The sequence below is a fragment of the Anomalospiza imberbis genome, chromosome 7, assembly GCF_031753505.1.
Source record: "Anomalospiza imberbis isolate Cuckoo-Finch-1a 21T00152 chromosome 7, ASM3175350v1, whole genome shotgun sequence".
Taxonomy (NCBI): Eukaryota; Metazoa; Chordata; class Aves; order Passeriformes; family Viduidae; genus Anomalospiza; species Anomalospiza imberbis.
The window spans coordinates 13,423,395-13,444,378 of record NC_089687.1 but is presented as its reverse complement, the minus strand read 5'-3'; the positions used below and the strand labels follow the sequence as shown (position 1 = coordinate 13,444,378).

Here is a 20,984-nt window from a genome sequence, read left to right as displayed (position 1 = left end):
GCTGAACAGAGTTGAATTATATACAGTTTGTCAAGGCTGTGGGAGTGTAGTTCACTCTTCTTACAAAATAAAATGTTTGTGATATACATAAATATATCTGTAATTTTGGACACTAATATGTGTTAAGCTATATTTGTGGTTTATGTTATCAAGCTGGAAAAGACTGTAGTTCCTCTTGCTTTACCTCTACCATTCCACAATTAGAGACAGTAGTACAAAGTCAACAGTTCTCAGAACTGCCAATACATTGAATATAAGGAGAAGCACAAAGGAGACTATTTCCAGTGATAACAGGAGTATTTTTCTCCTCTATAATATGAACTGAAGTATCAAAGTAGAATTCTGCTAGTGCTGTACTTCCCAACAGTGACAGAGAATAGTTCAGAAAATAAGATTTTATCTGAGTTAACCAGGAAAAAAAAAATCTATATGACTTATATCATGCCATTAAATATGCACATTTTTATCTTGAAAAAAATAATTAAAATGTTTCCCCAAGCAAATTCTATTACACCGGGAAAATCAGAGAAATGCATTGGTTTCCACATATGTCTCTCAATAACTCTCTCCACAGGAGCCAGTGCTGGCTGGTGTTAACCTCAGCAATATCATTTTAACAAGCTAATTATCCCCACAGCTATCCAAATCTGAACTCTGCTCATTCAATGCAGCCAGCAGCACCAAGAGAGCACAAAAAGCATGGAAGCAAAGAAGGAAAGCACATAGTACTGCCTCTTACCACAGTATAGATCTGAGGTTTGCGTCTTTTGGCCAGGTCAATTATATTGACTCCGTTGTAGTAAAGGTTCTCAATGCACCCATGGAAATTTTTCCTCTGAAAGGTTCCTGGCTTCCCTGGGACAGGAATCCCTCCAAAACTGAGCTTTTGGAAAGAATAAGAACAGCATTAGTTATAATATTAGATATATGTATGTATATGTATACATTACATTACATTGTGTTATCATCCCAAAAGCAGGAGAGCAGAGCTCCACTCCATACATCCACTTGGGATATTATTTAAGAGCCAATTCCCACCAAGAAGATCACTGGTAGCATGAGGCAGAGCCTGGCCACCTCTCAAGGGAAAGGACAGCCTCCCATTGCATTCCTGCTGCTGGAGAAACACTTCTGGCACAGAGAGCTCACTGCTTTGGGAGCAGCTCTGACGTGCCTTGGCACACCAGCCTAGAGCCACCAGCTGCCCTCCCAGGAACACTCACACACAAGGAAACCTTCCCACGGTGCGCAACCCACAGCCCCAATGGCCCAGGGGGTGACACCTGGCTGCAGCCCACAGAGCTCAGGAACCTCTGAGCAATAGGGGAATAAATTCTCCCTGCCCTCAGAGCTCTGGGTTTGCCGGGGAGCTGCAGTCACTCCTTTCCACCAGGCAGGTGTCAGAGCAGTTCTGGTTTCAGCCAGGGGATGGTACTATCACATACACAAGCACCTCATTTGCACCTTGCAATTTCACTGTGCTTTGGTCTTTACAATTGTCACATGTGGCATTGGGACTGAGCTTTGTTCTGCAGGCTACACATTTGCACAAAACTTCTGCTGTGCTGTTGTCTAAGTACTGGAAGCTGTTAACACTGTGCCGGTTACAGCTCCTCACTCAACTGGAGGGCTGGATGTCCTGGGAGGACAAAGAGCCTAAGAAAATAAAGCTGCTCAAATACAGCATAATTGTTTAGATTCTGAAGAAAAGGAAGAGAATAAAAAGAAAGAAAAACAAACCCCACAACCCCAAAAAATTGTGATAATCCTAGCTTCATTTTCCAAATGTCACAGCTCATTTCTAATAAACTTTACTGACCTTTCTGGCAAAGCATTACTGGTGGTGCCACTAAAGTTTTACTCATTCTTCGCATCACGGCCAGCAGCATGGTGAGTGATATAATGTAGGTGGGGATCCTGCAGCCACCACACTTGATCAGGACCTGTGCTGCAATCCTGCTGCATCCACTGCAGCAAGAGCATGCACTGCTGTGTGGCACTGCTTACATGCTGACAGCTCCTGGAACCTGGTCAGCCATATTCCCCCTGTCATAATTCCCAAAGCCTTACCTCAGTTTATTATTACAAAAATAAAGGGCAATTTGGGGGTTATTTTTCCTCCCATTTCACCTAACAAGCTGGGATACCTAAGCAAGTGAAACCTCCCTGGGCAACCTTGGAAACACTTACTTGAAAACAAGTTCTTAATTAACTTGCTTCTCAGTTGTTTTAATTGATCACTTCAGAGAAATAGAGAGTGAACAGACTGCTACTTTACGTCACTTGCAGGTTTGTTATTGGCATAAGGGCTTATCTGGTAGCAATGTTTTGTTTTGTTTTTTTTTTTTCCAGTGAGAATCATTAGTTCTTTCTAAAACATCAGACTTTTCTTCTTTCATGTTCTATTCTTCAAGTCTCCTGCTTAGGGACTCTGTACTGGGGTTTCAAAACCAAAAGAAAAATCAATATCAATTACACCAATGCATTATTAAGGAAACAGTTTCCTTTGTGATTGGTAATAATTTTAATTATGAAAGTAATGATTTTATTACCCTCAGTAAGGCCTTTAATCCCTAAAGTGTGCTGAGATAAACTTTCAGTAGACTGCATTGCTGCAATGTTTGACTGAAATACTCTCAGTGCAAATGGAGAAAAAATACACTGTGAAAAACTAAGCTCAGGGGACAAGGTGTAAGTGCCAAAGTGGTTGGTGGTGATGCTGATTTACAACACCTGAAGATCTTTTCTACCATGTTCCCTATTTTGCAACATCTGGAAAAATGTTCTGCAAATTAGATTGGAGCCTGAGTTTCCCATAGCTGGCACCAAGCAAGAGGTAAGAAATTTTATTATTTTGAAATTAGAAAAGCTGATGACTCAGTTATTTGGCTTTTCTCATCTCCATCTTAAAAACATTTACAGTTTTGGCCCCTAATAGTTCAGTTTAAAGCTGTTGCAGAATCCCACTGTTCCAAGTGCTGTCCCTACTAAACCTGCTCATGATTTGGTAGAGCAGTGCCAGGGGACAGGTACCACTCTCTCCACCCTGCTTTGTGAAATGCAAAGAAAGGAATTTCATCTGGAAGATGAGAGGAGAGAGCAGGCACCTGCCACTGCTGAGCCGTCTGCTTTTTTCCCTTGGGTGTGTTGGAAAATGATCCTTTCCAGAGAAATGAATTCAAAGTGCAAAGGGGGAACTTGTGGTCTCTGAAGCAGTGAACCGTGCCAGCTCAACACATCCAGACAGGTTGATGGCTCTGTGCAAGCACGACCCTGAGCCTTGTGGGCAAGGAAGACTTGGCAGACAGGCACAAGGGGATAAAAACGAACATGGGTAATTTGCACACAGGTGTGCGTTGGTGGCGAACAGATGAGCAGCTGCCTTGCATACAGATATGATGATATATAGGGCTTTAAGATATTTTTAACAACTATCATCCATAAGCACTGAACTGCTGGGGTGATACAAACTGCACTCTGCCACACCTTGGTCACATCACAGGGGAGCACACCAGGCTCGGGTTTATGGGCAGGCAGGACGTTCCCTCTGCTCAGTTCTTCCCTGCTGAGCTGCTCTGGCTCCCGAGATCAGCATGCTCTGCAACATGCTCAGATGTTAAGGGAACTGCATCAGAGCTGGTGGTTGTGAGAGTCATAGAATCACAGAAATACTAAGGTTGAAAAAACCTCTAAGATCAAGTCCAAGCCAGCACCTTCATGTTCATGACTGGACCATATTCCCAGGTGCCACTTCCACACACCTTTGGAACACTCCTTGGGATGTTGATTCCACCACTTTCCAGGGCAGCCTATTTCAATGTGTGACCACCCTTTCAGTAAGGAAGATTTTCCTGCTATCCAGTCTAAACCTCTGCCACAACTTCAGGCCATTTCTTCTCATCCTGTCATTTGCTACCTGGGAGAAAAGACAGACGCCTACCTTGCTAAAACTTCCTTGCATTCTGGAGGTCTTCCATTCCTAGTGGGAATACAATAATTTTCATCTGTTCATCTCTATGTGGAGAGCTGTAATTCAAGCAAGTGGTGTCTGGATAGAGGAACTACTCAGGGCTGGAATCCCCACAGTCATGCTCAATTCAATGCAGGGATGGTACACAGTGATACCATTAAAATCATATTGGAGATGATAACACAGCTGCTCCCTGAACATTTGATTAGAACCCAGGCTATGACTTCTCATTTATTCAAAGTCTGCCATACTTTGAAGTGTAAACATAATGCAATGCCTATTTGCACAGAGATTTGCCACTTTCTGATGCTGGCATATGTGGAGTTACACTGACATTGTTTATGCTGGTAAAGTATGAAAACAGCTCTCTAGAAAGAAAATATTAAATGATCATCTTTGCTGGAAAGAAACAGCTCATAGGGTGGCTGCTTTCCATCATATTCATTTTATAGCAATTCATACTTCAATTCACAGGTTATAACCTAAAGGGCTTCACACACCTCATAATCAATATCCAAGTGATCTGAATCCCCCTTTGTTCGGAAGTGTTGGGTGTGCTTGTCCACTGTGAAGTTCACTTGCTTGTTGAAGCGTTCTATGAGAACTGAGTGCCAGTGCTGGTCATCCAGGAGGCTGCCCAAGGTGACAGATGTGTGGCTGTTACTGAAGTGCAGGTTGGAGTCCCCTGGAGTGGCACAGAGAGGCAGAAGACACCAGATTTACCTCCAGACTCTTAACTGGAGCATGTTGACTCAAGGAAGGCACAAAGTAGAGATCCAGTATGCAAGCCAGAGCTCTTGGAAACAGATCCTTTTCAAAGACTGCCTTAGATTCCTTGGATCTCTTCACATACACATGTGTATAACCCCCTGCCACACACACATTTTTTCCCTGTGAAATCCTTGTGATGAGACAGGAGGTGTTACAGATGCTGCACTCACACATTGCAGCAGGCAGGGCATTACTGCTTTGTCTGTATCCTTGGCTCTGGCAGGCTTTTTTGGTCCTGGTGGCTTAAGAACTTCCTTTGGGTAACACCAAAATCTTCTGTCTAATCACATCAACAGACCACTCCTGACACTTCACTGTCAACTCTGTGCTTTCTGCATTTTAACAAGAAAATTGTTAAAAAAAAACCACAAAAAAACTAGTCAGTGAAGCAATAAGAGTGTTTTGTTCAGCTCAAAGTAATTCTTAAACCAGGCCTAGCTCTCCAAAAGTATATGTCACAAATCATAAAAATATTTAGGCTGGTAATTTTAACCCAGTAATTTCAAGCATTCTGTTTTCCAAATTGCTACATGTCTGAACACTTCAGAGCTTCTCACTGAAAGGGAGTGTGCATCCTCTTTTACATTCCCACAGAATGGAGAGAAAAAATGCTCCAAAACTGCCATGCAAGATGCAAGCAGATTCAAGAGAAGTCATCAAAACCTAATGTAATATATTCTTACCCTAGCACAAACAATTTTTAAGAGGACAATTCAGTGGGGTAGATGTAGTTTTTTGGTCCAAGTAATACCCAAATCCCAAATCAGAAAATGATGCATTATCATTTCCAGTCTTTACTGAAAAGGAAAGAAGGAAAGAAAGAAAGCACAACTTGGGGACTCAACAATTAAGGAGCTTATGTAAAAATGAAGTCTAACAGCTGTGGAAAATAGTTACTGATTTTTAAAACAAACATAATTAGGCACAAGGGGGAAAAATGCCCAACTTAAACCCCTCAGCATGAGAAACATGAGTCAGCAGAGACGGCCAAGGCCAATGCCATGGGACACCCACAGATGAAGCCAATGAAGATTTTGCAATAAGGCTGGGAGAGGGAGTATGATCACTCCTACTGCAGTAGTCCCTACCATTATCAAAGTGCTTCAGGGAGGAAAAAAAAAAAAAAAACAAAAACAAACAAGCATCCTTCTACAGAAAGAAATTAAGCCAGCCTTTCCTCTGATGCTCTGATCCAACATGATTGTACAGTGATAGCCTTACAGATATTGAAGAAGGAATATTCAGTTTTCAGGAAGGAAACATAACAGCAGTGTGCTCAATGTTTTGACCAGAATGTTATCATTGAAGTTCTGTATTCTCAGCTCAGCTCTGAATCACTGAGTGAATGGAAAAACATTAGACATGAACCAAAAATAAACCTTTTCTGCAGTCCAAAGACCACTTCCTGAGAATGCTGTTCTTAAAAATAAGACCACACATACATACAAAAAAAAAAAAAAAAAAAAAAAAAGAAAGAGGTATGTGATGAATTAGAACTATCCATTGAGCAGCTCTGCCTTGCTCAGTCAGCACTAGTTAGAGAAGCCAAGGTCTCTTCTTGGATCAGCTACCATGTCCTGCATGAAATCAGCACACAGAATGTTCTGTTGATATCAGCTGGAGTTTTCAGGTATTGTTGAATGTAAATAATAGATTTATATGCAAACCAGTAATCACAATTACCCTTACCCAGGCTGAGGTGCAAGGAGAGCTTTCCTTTCTGCAGTTCCAAGGTTATGTAGTCTCCACGCTGTCCTTCTCCATGGAATAAGACTCCATCCCCCTGCATGCTCTTGAACTTCAAGGAAACTACATCTTTGAATGTGCTCATAAGCTTCTGATTGAACCTGTAGAGAAGTGAACTTCTGCCATCAAAGTCTGCAATATCTGACTCTGGAAGAAAGAAAATGGCAAAATGGCAAGGAGGGGCAGCATCAGAAGAGGGACTGTATTTTTTCAGGATCTTTTCAAATACAGTTTAGAGACAGGTATTGTCCTGAGTGTACATCCACAGGATGCACAGGTCATTTGGGCAACCACATTTCACCCATTTCCAAACCTCTGCCTCTGCTGGAGAAAAGGAACACGAGGATAAAACCAGAACCCCTCTGCTCTTGCCTTCCTCATACAACACTTCTCTTTCATTTAACTTTTGAGAACAGAACAGGTGCCTTCCATCATATTCAGATCTCCAGAACATCCCTTGCCACGTTTGCTGTTCATCTCAAATGCATTCAGGATGTTATTCATTACTTTGAACACTTCAGTACTCACTCCACTTTTGTAGCTTCACAAGTGTCTGTTGAGCTGTTCCTGCATGTCAGCCATGCCTGCATCAACCTCTGCATTCTGATAAGGATCCCCTCAGCCTCCGAGGGCTGGCTGCTTGCTTGAGATGGGCATTTATCAGCCATATTTCTGCATGCAAATTGACTAGGCTGGCAGGAATAGTCAAATATCAATTCAAAAAGCTTTTGAAGAGATTTCATGGGAACTGGGCATCTAAACTGATTATACACCTTTGAAAATCCTATTAGAAACATATTTTCCCCTTCAGCCAGCCTCTAAAATCCCAATCATTCTGGTAGGAAACAAGCTTTCTGTTCCTCACTTGCAATTAATATTTTCTTTGGCAGCAGCAGCTGCCTGTAGTACTCTCTCTACTTTATAAAGTAGTCTTTTAAGCAAAACATATTTTTAAACAAAATTCTAAATGTATCTATAACCAGAATGTTTCAGGTAGCTTTAAATACTTTTAACTAATCTGTTGTACACAAACATCTGACTGCCACACATTATTTCCATTCCAATTTCTGTACAACTGCAATTTGACATGATTTATGATTAAAGTATCAATTTTGTCAATTGGTATTTTTTGTTGTTAAGAAAAATATTAAAAATTACTAATATCAGACAATGAAGAATTTCAACAGAGGTTTACTAAGCTACATAACTACTGAGGCACATGCACAAGTTACACCTCTCTAGTGCCCAAGAAGAAAGAATGTAGAGTATCTTTCTTTGCAAACCATACACTTCAATGATAAACTAAAGCTATCAGTTTTCTATTTTATTCTGAAAAATAACTGAGATCAAGACTTCACGTGATCAAGACTTCCAGTCAGCAACTGTATCGTGATTCAAGTCAGTAATTTAAGTCACCTAAACTTCATTGAGAGCTCTTTTATTCTTTTAAGCATTAACACTAGTTTAATCTGCTCCTTTTCAAAAACCAAAAATAAGAGCTTGGGGGGGGGAGGATTTTAACCTTTTTTTTCCTTTCTTTTTAGCGAAAAAATTAAAGAGGTTTGCAATTAAAAACTATTAAAAGCTCAGAAAATTAAACAGCTGTTAACGATTTGTTACCATGGAAACTACCATGAAAATTTCTATCTGTCAGTATGACAGTTTGTACAGAAGTTTGATGGCACGCTTACAAACTTGCAGGGAGCTCAACGTTCCAATTTGATGCAAAATTCTGTAACTCCATGGCCAACTTCATTCCAAATCAGAAGGCAACTGGTTTTTTAATGAGAATAAAACAACAAAGAAACTCAGTCTTGAGGAAAATTCACTCTTGAATAAACTAAGACCAACTTCTTATCTCTGGAGTCAGAATTATAACAGGCTGTTTCCCATCATTTGTGGAACAGTTGCTAGTTTAAGAATTATCACAAATACAAAAGTATTCCTGCCATCTGTTTTTAACTTCTGAATTAGGTGTTATGAAACAGCTTCTTCAGAATTGCTGACTTCTCTCTATTGACACCTTGACTGCCAGTTTCTATAAAGGGAATTAAATTGGTAGTTTAGTTCTTGTGAATTTCCACTAACTACATTAAATACTACAATTTGGTTAAAGTAAATCACAAGTGTCTTATAAAAATGGTTTCATTTCAACACAGGCAACAATTAGGAAATAACTTATAAAGAATTTAGTCTTTGATTTACAGAGCATTTTGCAACTAAAGCTGATTTTTCTCCTAGCTCTTAAAATCAAAGGTACTGCAAGTGCAAAGGTGCACTGATTCATTGCTGCTCAAAAAGTGGCCCTTTTTAATTTTTTTTCCTAAGATCCAAGGCTCCAGCCAGTCTGAATTCACACTTCAGCTCTTGTTCTTAACTCTCCACCAAGCCACAGCATAACACGATTTCTTGAAGAGCTCTACTACTGACATTTACAGAGTATATCACAAAGGAAAACTTGTTTCTGAAAAGCTCTGCTCCACTAATTATCAGTTGTGAGCACATTGGCCAATAAATAGCCCTGAATGAAACGAGAATATGTCAAATAAATGCTAACACCGGCAGCCAAAAGTCATTAGTGGCAGTTTGCATGACAACAAATCATTGGTTCCTGTTAAAAACAGCCACTCAAGAAAACCTGCTTAGCGTTTGCTCAGTGTTTATTTAGTCCATGTATGTCCATAACCCTCTTGCAGCAAGAGAATAAGGATCCAAAATGTTTCAAGTCTCAGAAAATCTGTAGCAATAACAGACTAAAACACAACATGTGATTTCATCCAGCACTGCATGCTGGTGTTCTTATGCTCCCTAAAGACAGATTTTACTCATTCTGGGCTCTTTTCTACATTGTCCTCATCAACAAGGCTGTTGACAGGCTGGCAGCAGTATGAGAGCACAGAGCTTACTCGTGCAGCAGTCTGCTCCCAGCAGCAGAGAGGATATACAGCCATACTCAAGAAGAAACTCTTTCCTCCTGGTGACTTTGGGAAAAGTGAATACTTACTTTACAACGATATTCTAAACCAAGAGTAACTCGAGGAACAGTTGCCATGTGAGACAGGAACTTTCAGTCTTGCGCTTGCACCAATGAACAGAATCTTTAACTCCTGGCAGAAGGGAAGAGGACAACTCCTGGTCTGAACAAATGTGTCCCCTGGCCAGTCAAAGTTTACTGGCTTGAATGACCCTAAAGCCATGCCCACCTCCCTCTCAGATGTGCAACCCTAGGGATGAATGTGGATGACTACTTCAGAGGCGACTGGTCTGCCATGCAGCTTTTTCCCTATCAAAAATCTCTGCTTCATTCGAGTTAGCAATCATTTGGGTTTTTACTTTGTGCATTTGATTACAAACACGACTGGTCAATGACCATCAGACATAAAGCAGTTCTCTGAAATGAGTGATTTTCTATCTCATAGGAAGACAAAGGAGAGGATGAAGGAAGGTGGGGGGAAAAGAAAAAAAAAAAAGAGAGAAAGAAAGAGAGAAAAATAATCCAGTAAAATATAATTTTTTAAAAAGGCACAATATCAGATCATATTCCCCAAAGCAATGACAGCAAAATATAAGAAATCAGAGTCCTGAACTGCAAATGAAGAATTCTGCTCTCAGAAGACACCCTGTCTCACACCCTATCATTGTTTCTTCTGTGGTGTCCCAGCCTGTTAACTGCACATACACCCAATTCTTCTGATGCACCTTGGGCTGTTAACCAGTTATAGAATATGATCAGCATCTTCAATGCAGCTATAAATCTTGCCCTATGAAAGCAATTGTGCCAGCAATTTTCTCTTTTCTTGTGCTAAGCTTACAAGACTTTTCCCTAGTATAAAGATACACTTCTTGCCCCTTGCCACCTCCAGCATCAAAAGCAATTGGTTTGCCATTTGTCTGAACATGTCCTCTGCTGCAGTTCTGCTTATCTGTACAAATACACTGCTGGAGCCACTGCTGCAAAGGGATAGCAAGGGCTTGCATGGAACTTTCCACAGAACTCATCATCAATCCTTTTCTGAACAGGAAACATTAATGTATGTTTTCAGATCATCATCTCCTTCCTATTTCAGTGCCTATTTTGAGGATACCAGATGAGATATTTACAGGAATTTTAAAAAAATTGTAATCAATTTTCATTTAAATACATACTTTCTGAAGAAAGTAAACATTTAGCAGGCTATCTGTGAATTACACCTTGTATGATGGCTTTGGAGTCCTTTATTCATAGGAACTTCAATATGTACGGGATAGGATCAGGTACACTCATAATCTGAAATAGCTTTTCTGTTCAAAACATGTTTTTATTTTTTCAAAGAAACAATGTCAACTGGCAGCCAAATAGAGGGTAAAGAAAAAGGGAAGAAAGAAAAAAAAAAGACAAAAAATGAAAGCTCTTTTGTTTGACAGGGAGACTTGAGGAATAAATTCATAGTAAATTATTTCTAGCAGAAGCAATAAACAACAGCAAGTGCCATTCGGCAGCAGCACACAGACGTAACCGTCACAGGCTAAATTACCCACTTTGGCATCCAGTGCACACAGCAGGATTCCTCAGTATGTTTTGTTGCTGTGTCCAAGCAAAGTGTCACCTGGCAGGGCAGGTGACCTACAAGACCTGATGCCTTCCATGTGCCCCCTACTAAACAGTCATCATGAAAGCTGCACTTGCAACAGTTAGTACAGGATTGTGTTCCTGGGGCCTCTCGAGCAGACAATACTGCATAGGAGAGTCACACACCAAAAAATGATGTAACAGAGCCTTCTGCTGCCACAAGACCATCACATTCACCTAAAAAGGCAGCAGAGAAGCCATAAGTGGCTCTTAGAGATGGATTTGTGTCACCTGATGCTGTTTCTACTCTCAGCATCACATCCCTTCTTTCATATACATACAGACACATGCATGAAGATGATGCACATTCAATATATTTGTTCTTCTAGTTCAGTTTCCTTCCTGGTTTGTTCAATAGCCTGTCTCTAGAAACTTAAGCTTTATAATTTTTTTTCCCAGATTATTAATATTTTTTGTGCTACAGCTGAACACGGGGGATGAGTCTGTCTGCTATCAACTTTACAAAATGCAGCTATGTAGTTGTACACCAGCTCAGGATCTGCAGCATATATTCTGTCAGTATACCACTAAAGATGACATTTTATAAATGATCAAACATCTTTCGTACATTGCTGGTGTGTCTGGGTTAGGAGTAGCCAAGTCAGTAAAACTATATAAGCACAACTTGTAGACAGGTATTGCTTGGCATATGCAATTTGCCAGAGAGAAATGTGAACGGCACATTTCTATAAATGGAATTAATATTTCAACACCCTGTAAAAGTTTTATGAATCCCTTTATTTCTTTTCTGGCTCACTTTAATCTCATACCTTAATTCTGCACAAGCACTTTTATTTCCTACAACTGCAGGGTACAGGACAAAGATGAAGACTTAGATGATAACACAAGGCAGCTCAGCCTGCAAGTGATTTTGAAATCTTCTTTGTATCATAGAAAATACAACTACAGTCTGACAAGAAAGTAGTGCTCATGTAGTACATCACATGGACTACCAACAAAAAAAGGAAAAACAGCTAAAAAAATTTCAATCTTCCCAAAGGTCAAGTTCTAGCTGTTAAACAACTGTTTGGACTATACTCTTCACTGCAGAGGTTTGGAAAAAGAAAGCTCTTGAAAAGAGATTAGCTGGCTGTTTCAGAATTATGTCACCAAAGGCAGTCGATTTTGAATTTCAGATTTCAGTTTACATGTTCACTAATATACCTGGAAAAGGTCTCTTGCCCTAATGACTGTGCATCAAGACCAGGCAGTTGTAGATCAGTCCACAGTGCCTGTGCAGGTGGAGAAACAGCATCTAGAAGAAGCTGAATGGATGTGGTAGACCTATACAAAGACCATAAGAATCTTCCTGTGAAACCATGTGAAGCAGTCCTAATATCCATGAGCAGTGACAAGGCCCCAGAGAGTCCTGGAGTTGTGTCTTTGTTCAGTGGGAACATGTGAACCAAAAACCATAATAAACTTTTCCTTCATTTAGCTTAGATAAATTTAGGTTGTCTTCCAAATAGTTTTCATGCTTATTCTGCTACAGCCCATTACCTGAGGAACAGATAAGGACCTAAGCTAAATGGGGAGATGTACCAGTACAGTGGTGTCACATGATGGTCACTTCTACCACACCATGCTGAATTTATCAGTAAAATGCTGGCAATCCCCTGAACTCTCCACAATAAAATCTCCGCCATTTTCAGCAGCATCTCAAGTCAGAAAAATGAACACAAAGTCACTTGAGAAACAAATACTGGACTTGTATGTCCTCATGTGTGGACTTCCATTTTCTGCAATGGAGCAGCATCAATCCTTTTGCCTTACATCCACAGTCTGCCACAGTCTGCAGCACTACGACAAGATTTGTCACCAAAACACCCCAAGCCAGCAACATTTGCAGGCTGCTCCAAAGCCCAAAACTCTACAGACCTTATCTTCAAAGACCATCTCATGTTAAGAGTGGCCAAAGAAAGCTGTTGTGTAAAGGCAATTAAATCAGCAGACAGGTTCTCTGCACTCTGAAGCTATAAAGTCATCAGCCCCAAATACAACCAGAGCTGCAGAATCCACAGCAGTTCACAACTAGGTAACTTGCCTTAAACTGACAAATTAACTGTTTAGGCAAATACAGTGCTATAAAGCTCCCAATTAGCTTTGTAACCTCCAGACCTCCAGTGGGCAGGAGGCTTTGCAGCATCTGACTGCCTGGCACTCCCAAGAAGCAGCAAATTGCTCTGTGGTGGGCTCAGCCCTGAGCCCACCTTCACCAGCTGAGTGAGATGGGCAGCACATCCCTGGGCAGAAAGGCAAGAACAACTGCTGGAAAAAATAAACAATGGCAATGTGTTTCATGTTACATTTTAACTCATAAAACTTTTACTGCACTCTTTCCACAGCACCACCAGCACCAAGTAAAAGCTCTTTGACAAAATGTGGGTTAAGATGCAGTCACTTACTGTAAGAGCAGCCAAAGACCTCAACTCTCAGTCCTATCCGCCCACCAACATTCCACTTCAGGGGGACGAAGCGCAGGAATCGAGCTTTCATGGAGTGCAGCAGTTTGTGGTGAACCACACTGTCAGCATTGCTGTTCCCTGTGAAAACCTGGAAGGACAAAGAGCCTTGGTGAGATATTAAATACAAGAGGTGAACGCAGCACTCTGAACAAAGGCTGTGAACTGTCATCCCTCTTCACGATTCTTAGTCTCAAAAATTACTTAAAAGTATTTAAATTGATCGTCAAGTTTTCTGCTAAGTGCTGCATCTCTTATGAAGGGAAACAAGGGAGACAGCAGCACCTCAGCAGACTGGGGGTTAGAACAGCAGCTTGTAGATGGGGATGATACTGAAGATGCTGCACAATTTCTCCTAACCCAGGCTATTCCCGTACACTGTAATACTCCATCAACCCCTAAAATAGTCAGAGTGCTGTCAGCACAGTGAAGGACAAGGCTTGATTTAGCCTTTGGTGCACTCACGGAAGCACTATATGATAGACACAAGCCACTGAAGTTCTTGAGAGACTGGGAAGAAGAACAGAAGAGTGTACTTTCAGATACCCAACAGAAAACTCAAGCAAGGAACAGGAAGAGATAAAAGCCTGAGTAAGTACACAGGAGAATCAGCATTTTGACTGTGTTTGCGCCCAAGAGAGTTAAAGCATGCAAACATAATAATTTAATTTCTTTCCTTACCTATATAATTAATTGCCAGCAACAACAAGCCAAAATTAATGGCCCTAGTCAGAATTATAACTCAACAAGAGGAAATTCTCTCATGTATGAAGAATGACCGAGTGATTTCAAAGACAAACCTTCAGAAAAACTTCAAGGCTGTATTCCTGCCTGAAGCATTTTCAATTCATTTTTACACCCTTATCTGTAATATTGGCCCAGGAATATCAGACTTCCTGCAATCCTCAGAACATTTCAGTAATTCAGCTAGGATTGAAATTTGAAGCTAACAGTTTTGTAAAACATGAAAAGCAAAGAGAGAACACACAAAAACATAATCTCAAAGGAGAGCCATATTTGTAAAAGAGGTCCTGCATTTTGTAAGCATAAAAATTCATTACAAAAAGTTGTACCAGTTTGAAATGCTTCTGCAGTTCAAAAATTGGCACCATTCACCTACACAATTTAATTGTTAGCAAAACTGGAATAAGTCCATTAAAGCAGACTTACAATTCATTTTGATGGTTGAAGGATGTGTTAAAGAGATTAGGGGTTTATCTACACTTGATTTTTTTTCCTCAAATACAAGCATTCCAACATTTTTCCAAATGTTATTATACATGGTGAAAACCTCAAATTCAGTGTATTCTTTTTTACTAAACTCAGCATTCAACTGTTTTATTGGAACTATATTAAATAAACAATATTCTGGGACATTTCTAAGGCACAATCCTTTGAAACCATACTTTGTTTATTTCATTTCACCTTAAAAACTGTAACTTGGGGAAATTCTCTTCTATATACAATAGGCCTTATTTTCCACTCAGTCATGAATGCAAAAGACCACATATATCTCCCTTCCTAAAACATTCTTTGCATTTCATTGCTGTTATTGCCTGCCTCTGAAGATGAACAACATTACTGAAATGATCTCTCACAATTCCAGTTACCTCCTTGAAAAACCACCCTTCAAAAGATGTGATCATGTGCTAGTTTTGGCTGAAGTGTAGTTAATTTTCTTCAAAGTAGTTTGCATGGGGCTGTGTTTTGGATTTGTGCTGGAAACAGAGTTGATAATACAGAGATGATTTAGTTATTGCCAAGCAGTGCTTGAACAGTCAATGACTCTTCTGCTCCTCATCCCACCAGTGAGGAGACTGGAGGGCATGGGAAGATGGGAGGGGTCACAGCCAGCTGAGATCACCCCAGCTGGCCACTGGGATATCCCGTCCCATTGGCAGCATGCAGCACAGCACACAGAGCTGGGGGAAGAAGGACAGGACAGGGCGATGTTCAGAGTGATGGAATTTGTATTCCCAAGTCATCATTACGTGTGATGGAGCCTGGCTGTCCTGTGAGTGGCTGAACACCTCCCTGCCCATGGGAACTGGAGAATGAACTCCTTGTTTTGCTTGCAAAAGTGTGGGTGGCTTTTGCTTTACCCATTAAATTTTCCTTATCTCAACTCAGGAGTTTTCTCTGAGGTGTTTAATCTTACAATTCTCTCCCCCATCCCACAGAGGGAGAGTGAACAGCTGTGTGGGGCTCAGGTAATGGTTGGGCTTAATCCATTACAGATCTGTATAATTATTTCCACAAGGAGCTTATCAGGCTGAAAAGGGGAAAATTTTGGTTATCCCAGTTGTCCTCAAAGCTTTGCTTTTCCTATACTTCTAGTTCTGAACTTTTTATGCACCAGGTCTTGTTTTCTACAAGTATTATGTGACAGTTAACTAACCTCTCATAAATTAAGCTATATTATTTTTTAATGGAGATTCTTGTTGATGTTAATTCAAAGTTAACCAAATACAGCAGATATGTTTTGAGGAGTGGAACAAACAGTAGTTCTATATGTCCTGATCTTATTCATACTGCTTTTCACATAGGAACCAATTTCAAATTCCAGCAGAGAGTCTTTCCAAGATTTTTTTCCTTACATTTCAAGTGAAAAATCTTGTTCTTCTCAGTAATGAAACTATCAGGAGAGAGTAAGCCTCACAGTCATAGCTGTGGCAGTTCCCACATTTTTAATAAGACACGTATGGATATATAATATGCATGAAGGAGACTGTTGTTTTCTGTTTGTTTGCTCCAAAGGCTCATGTTCTTGGAGTCCTGTGATTATGTAAATCTCTCACCTTTAATAAGATAAAAAAGAAAGACGAAAAACAACAAAGGGGGAACAGAGGGTTTCTAGTCCTCCCAATTGTGAAGAAAAGCTTAAAAGGCACTGACTAGAGTGAAAGTAAAGGTGAAAAATATGAGACAAAAGAAAAAGTACACCTTAATACTGTGAAACAAGCTGAGGTGTCCAGCAGACTTTAGGGACTGTGCCATCAAGGAGGTTGAAGTTTTGCCAGGGAAAAGATTCACAGCTGTACCACTCCCCCTGCAAGCTGATCTCACTGCCTACCCACTGGCATCTCTGCTAGGGATCTTCCCTCAACACCTCAAGCAAGAGCCAGAATTATTCACATCCAGCCTCCAGATCAATTAGTTCACTCGAAACCTGATGGGCAACTATGTAAAAACATCCTTCCCACACTGAAAGAGCCACACTGGTAAAAATACACTATTCAGAGGCCCAATACTGCCCTTACAGCACTTTTTTTTTCTCATTCTCCTCTAATAAGCAAAGAGCTAATGACCCTTTTGGAGAAAGGAAATCCACAGGCAATGCTGTACCCATTGACCTTTGCCTACGAGATGGTTCTGGGTGTTGCTGGCACATCCCTGCTTGCTGCCACCGATGGGACATCACTGTGTGTGTGCCTTCAGGATTGCTCTGATTTTCCCTTCCAACTCCCACTGCTATACAGATCACCTTTTGATGCTTTATGGACCACCTGTGGGCTGTAGACCATTGATTGAATAACACCAATTGCCACAGACGGTCACTTGAAAACTTAAGATCCACAGCTGACAGAAAAAAATCCATCCATTAAAGGAGATGAAACTAGGATGCAGTACCAGATTTCACAGCCCTGGATGTTCAAATATTGATTAACAGTAAAGCTATCGGTGAGAATGGCAGAAGTCCTCTTGAGAAATGGCCTCTATTACAGTTTGTTGTTGATAAGGATTAATTCCCAGGACCAAAATGACAAACAAGTGCAGAAAACAAAGCACTTGCATTTCCCATGCAACACAATTGCTCTGGGAGGGAGCACAGCCCTTCAATCTGTGTCTTTTAACAAGCCCTGTAAACACAACAGACGGATGATTTACATGGGAAATTCTGCCTCTGGCATTCTATGGGGCTTATAAATCAAAGACCTCCATTAGTGCCAAATTTTGCCACCAGCTTCTTGAAGGCAAAAGCTTTTCCCCAGTGCCAGCGGCAGCAAGGTTAACAGCTGGCCAGGGCTGCCCCTCGGACCAAGCATGTCTCACAATGCCTGGCTGCACGGTGCTCTGCTGTGACACAGACCACAGCACCACAGTAATATTTTATGAGGCTTTTTTATGAGCCAGCAAAGGCAGGTCCCACTGGCATGAAAAGGTGAGGGGAGAGCAGCTGCAGTGGCTTGGAGCAGGGTCCAGCCGGCTCAGTGCTGCCTCTTGGGCAGCAGCTGTCAGCACATAGGGAAGAATGGCAATGAGACAAGCATACACAGTGCTCCTCCCAACACTCAGCTCACCTAGTTCATGGATTATAGTGAAAAGGACAAAATGGAATTCCAGTTTAAATGAAAAAGAAAATTTCAAAAAGAAGCATAAACCTCAAAACTGCTGTTGTTGCCTGGAATTTGCATGGATGAGTCCCTTAGGAAAACAATGATCCAACTAAATGGGCTATTTTCACAACTCTTCCATTCAGAGGGATCCCCAAAGCTTTTCAAGGGCAGTTCAGGAAAATGTCACACAACTGCAGTGAAATATGACAGTTGCTTGATAACCCTGAAGACATATATTTGTTTCTTTACCTCATGCATTAATTCAGAGCTATGCCAGATCATGCCAGTGAGACTTAATGAACTTTAGATCATCCTTTGGCCAAACTCTTAGACTGGTCTCCACCTCCCAACAAGCAAGTGGAAATTGGGTGCCAGTGTCTTCTCATGAAATCCTTGTTAATTCAAAAGATAAGATCAGATGCAGGACTTTATCTCAGCCTCCCCCAGCACGAACTCTCTGCACACCAAATGGCAACTTGTTTACAGACTTGCAGAAGGTGGTTCTTGTAATGGCTCTGCTGAATACATTCTGCTCTCCCACTTTGTCAGACGGTAATGGGATGGGTTCAAAATGAGTATGCAAGCAGCAACATCGGCACAATCCTCAGCCCTGTACGGTGAGCAGGCAGACCTGAGGTTAACTACCTTCTAGGGGAGACATATGAAAAACTCTCATTTTTGCCAAAGTAACTCTGATGAGCTGAATTGAGGGGAAAGAAATAATCAGATTATAAATGTGCAGAGGGCATACAACACAGATGTTAACAATTTACAACATTTCAACCCTCAGAAATACAAGCACAGAAAAGAGCACTCCACCTTCAAATCTCACTTGTGACATCAGAGTGTGCTGTCTCCAGTGCCTGAAGAACAAGGACAAGAGGGCACTTGATGCAAGCTATCCAGAGCTTAGTGAGGGAACCAAAGAGAGACAAAAAGCAGCTAAGACTCTCATAAATCCCAGAACTGCAGTACTTATGAGTAAAACAATGTCATTCTCCCCTTTAAACTTCCATAGCCAGATAAGAAAGATCACGAGGTAGGAATTTGAGCTGTGATACAGAACATGCTTCCTGGGGAATGACTCCCAAGTACTTGAGTGTACATGCACTTTAAGGAAAGAATGGATTTTCAATGAAGAAACAACATGGAAATCTGAAAAGAAGGAGAAAGCATTGCTTAGCTTTCCACATTTTTTCAGGCTGAAACAAACTCTGACTTTTACCTTCTCCAAAGGCAATGGGATTTCAGTTCTGCTGAAGTTTTTCTTACCTGGACTGCAACTCAGTGGGGCTATTGGGTGTGGGTACTAAATCCAGGTTTGGAGGAAGCCAGTGACTAAAACCAAGTTATGGCAGGGGTCCTAGGTCTCTGCTTGCATACGTAGAAGAGACCAAGGGCTACCATGACAAAGACACAATACTGCCATAAACACACCATATGGAAACGCAGCACCCTCTGATTTTAATGGGATGCTACAGGGTTTCTTTTCACAGAAAAATTATACTGCATCAGTGTTTGCTAACTGCACCTTAGGCCTGGACAGGTTTGTGGCTACAAATTTCTGCAACATGAAATATTAAAACATATATTTCCTTCCTGCTGCAAAACAAAGTAACTGTCAGTTCACGCAATTGTAGAAACTCGCCCCTTTCAACTCAGCTCAGCCCTAAAACACAAAAAGATATAAAAACTAAAATATAACTTCAAAGTCTAAATGTTTGGGTTTTTTTCACATTTTACCATTTCTGCATCCTGTGAATGCCAGCGGTGAAAAACGTTGCTTTTCTTATGCAATGGAAAAAGTCCTGCCTAACACGTCAAGCCAGAATTGTTAATATCTTGTCACAAAGCAACACAGTGAAATTGCATTGCTGTCATCGCCATCGCCCTGTGCCCAGACTGGGAGCTGCTAAAAGCTCCTCCTTGTTTGGAGGGTAAGTTCAGTGCAGCTGCCCAGCTCAGGAGTTCACAGCAGGACCTGGCCCCTGGGAGTTGTTCTCTTTCAGCATCTAGCCTTAATTTTTTTTTTTTTTCTGTTAGAGGGGGCAAGACCATGGGGACAAGGAAAGGATGATGAGGAGTGCCCAGCTCCTTTAAGAGCTGAAGTTTAGAGCTCTGTTTTCAATACCACACAGCTACATTTGGTACATGGATGGCAAACCTAAGTACCTTGCTTTCCTACCTCTATTTTCTCAAAAGGCAAGTAAAATTTTCTTTCAGTATTCTTTCAAACCTTCTGTAGAGACAAAGTAAATTTACTTGGAGGAACTTGCTTGCTTAGGAGAGTAAATGGGAGATTTTTCCACCGATTTAAGCAGGTTTCAGCCTGAGCCCAAGAGAAAACAGCTGTCAGCTGGTCCAAGGACCAAAACCTGGAGGGTAGGTTGTGTCCACTTAGCACATCAGTCACCTCTGAGCATCTCTTTCCACTTCATGTCTCTTTCCTATAAATGCACCGCAGTCTTCATGACAAAAGGTAAACAGTTATTTCTGGTTAACAGCCTTCTGAACTGATTTGCCTGTTTCCAGACTCATGCTTCAGCTTCCAGCTTCAATACTATGACTCAAGCCAGTCTAAACCCTATCCTACCTTCATAAAAAGAAGCCTCCTTTCTGCTTATGTTTCTTCTTTCCCAACAGCAGCTACATTTTTCTTTGTGAAACACCCATCCTTGACAAGAACCTCAGAAATAATATCCCCTGGCACACTGTCAGACAATAACCTCAGAAACAATATCCCCTGGCACACTGTCAGAGCTGCTATTAGGGAGGAGCAGGGGGGGAAGAATAGAAGAGGCACCTGTCAAAATTCTCCTCCCATAACATATTATCTGAGGAAGTGACAGCTTTCAAACTCATCCCTCTATACCCCCAAAGGGAAAAAAAAAATCATCTACAAAGAGGTAGTTAAACTTCCCTACACAGCAAGGATTAAAATGACTCCTGATCAAGCAGGAGTCCTACTGGGACTGCATTACACTTGTTACTTACTGAGGGGCTGACTGCTGTGCTCCAGCAATGCAGTGTCCACCTGGGCTCCTGAGCCTTATTTAGACACCTCTGAGCTACCGGCAGTTTCTGCACAA

General features: G+C 41.1%; 1 protein-coding gene across 2 annotated transcripts in view; it reads right to left on the bottom strand.

The window, feature by feature from the left end:
• CNTNAP5 (contactin associated protein family member 5) overlaps nucleotides 1-20,984 on the bottom strand; it is a 268,110-nt gene that overhangs the window by 131,292 nt on the left and 115,834 nt on the right. For both annotated transcript variants that reach the window (XM_068195457.1, XM_068195458.1), the window contains exons 5-8: nucleotides 13,502-13,649; nucleotides 6,431-6,634; nucleotides 4,471-4,655; nucleotides 740-883 (exon numbers count right to left, since the gene is read on the bottom strand). In XM_068195457.1, coding sequence (XP_068051558.1) covers nucleotides 740-883; nucleotides 4,471-4,655; nucleotides 6,431-6,634; nucleotides 13,502-13,649 — 681 coding nt within the window. The remainder of the gene's footprint in view (nucleotides 1-739; nucleotides 884-4,470; nucleotides 4,656-6,430; nucleotides 6,635-13,501; nucleotides 13,650-20,984) is intronic.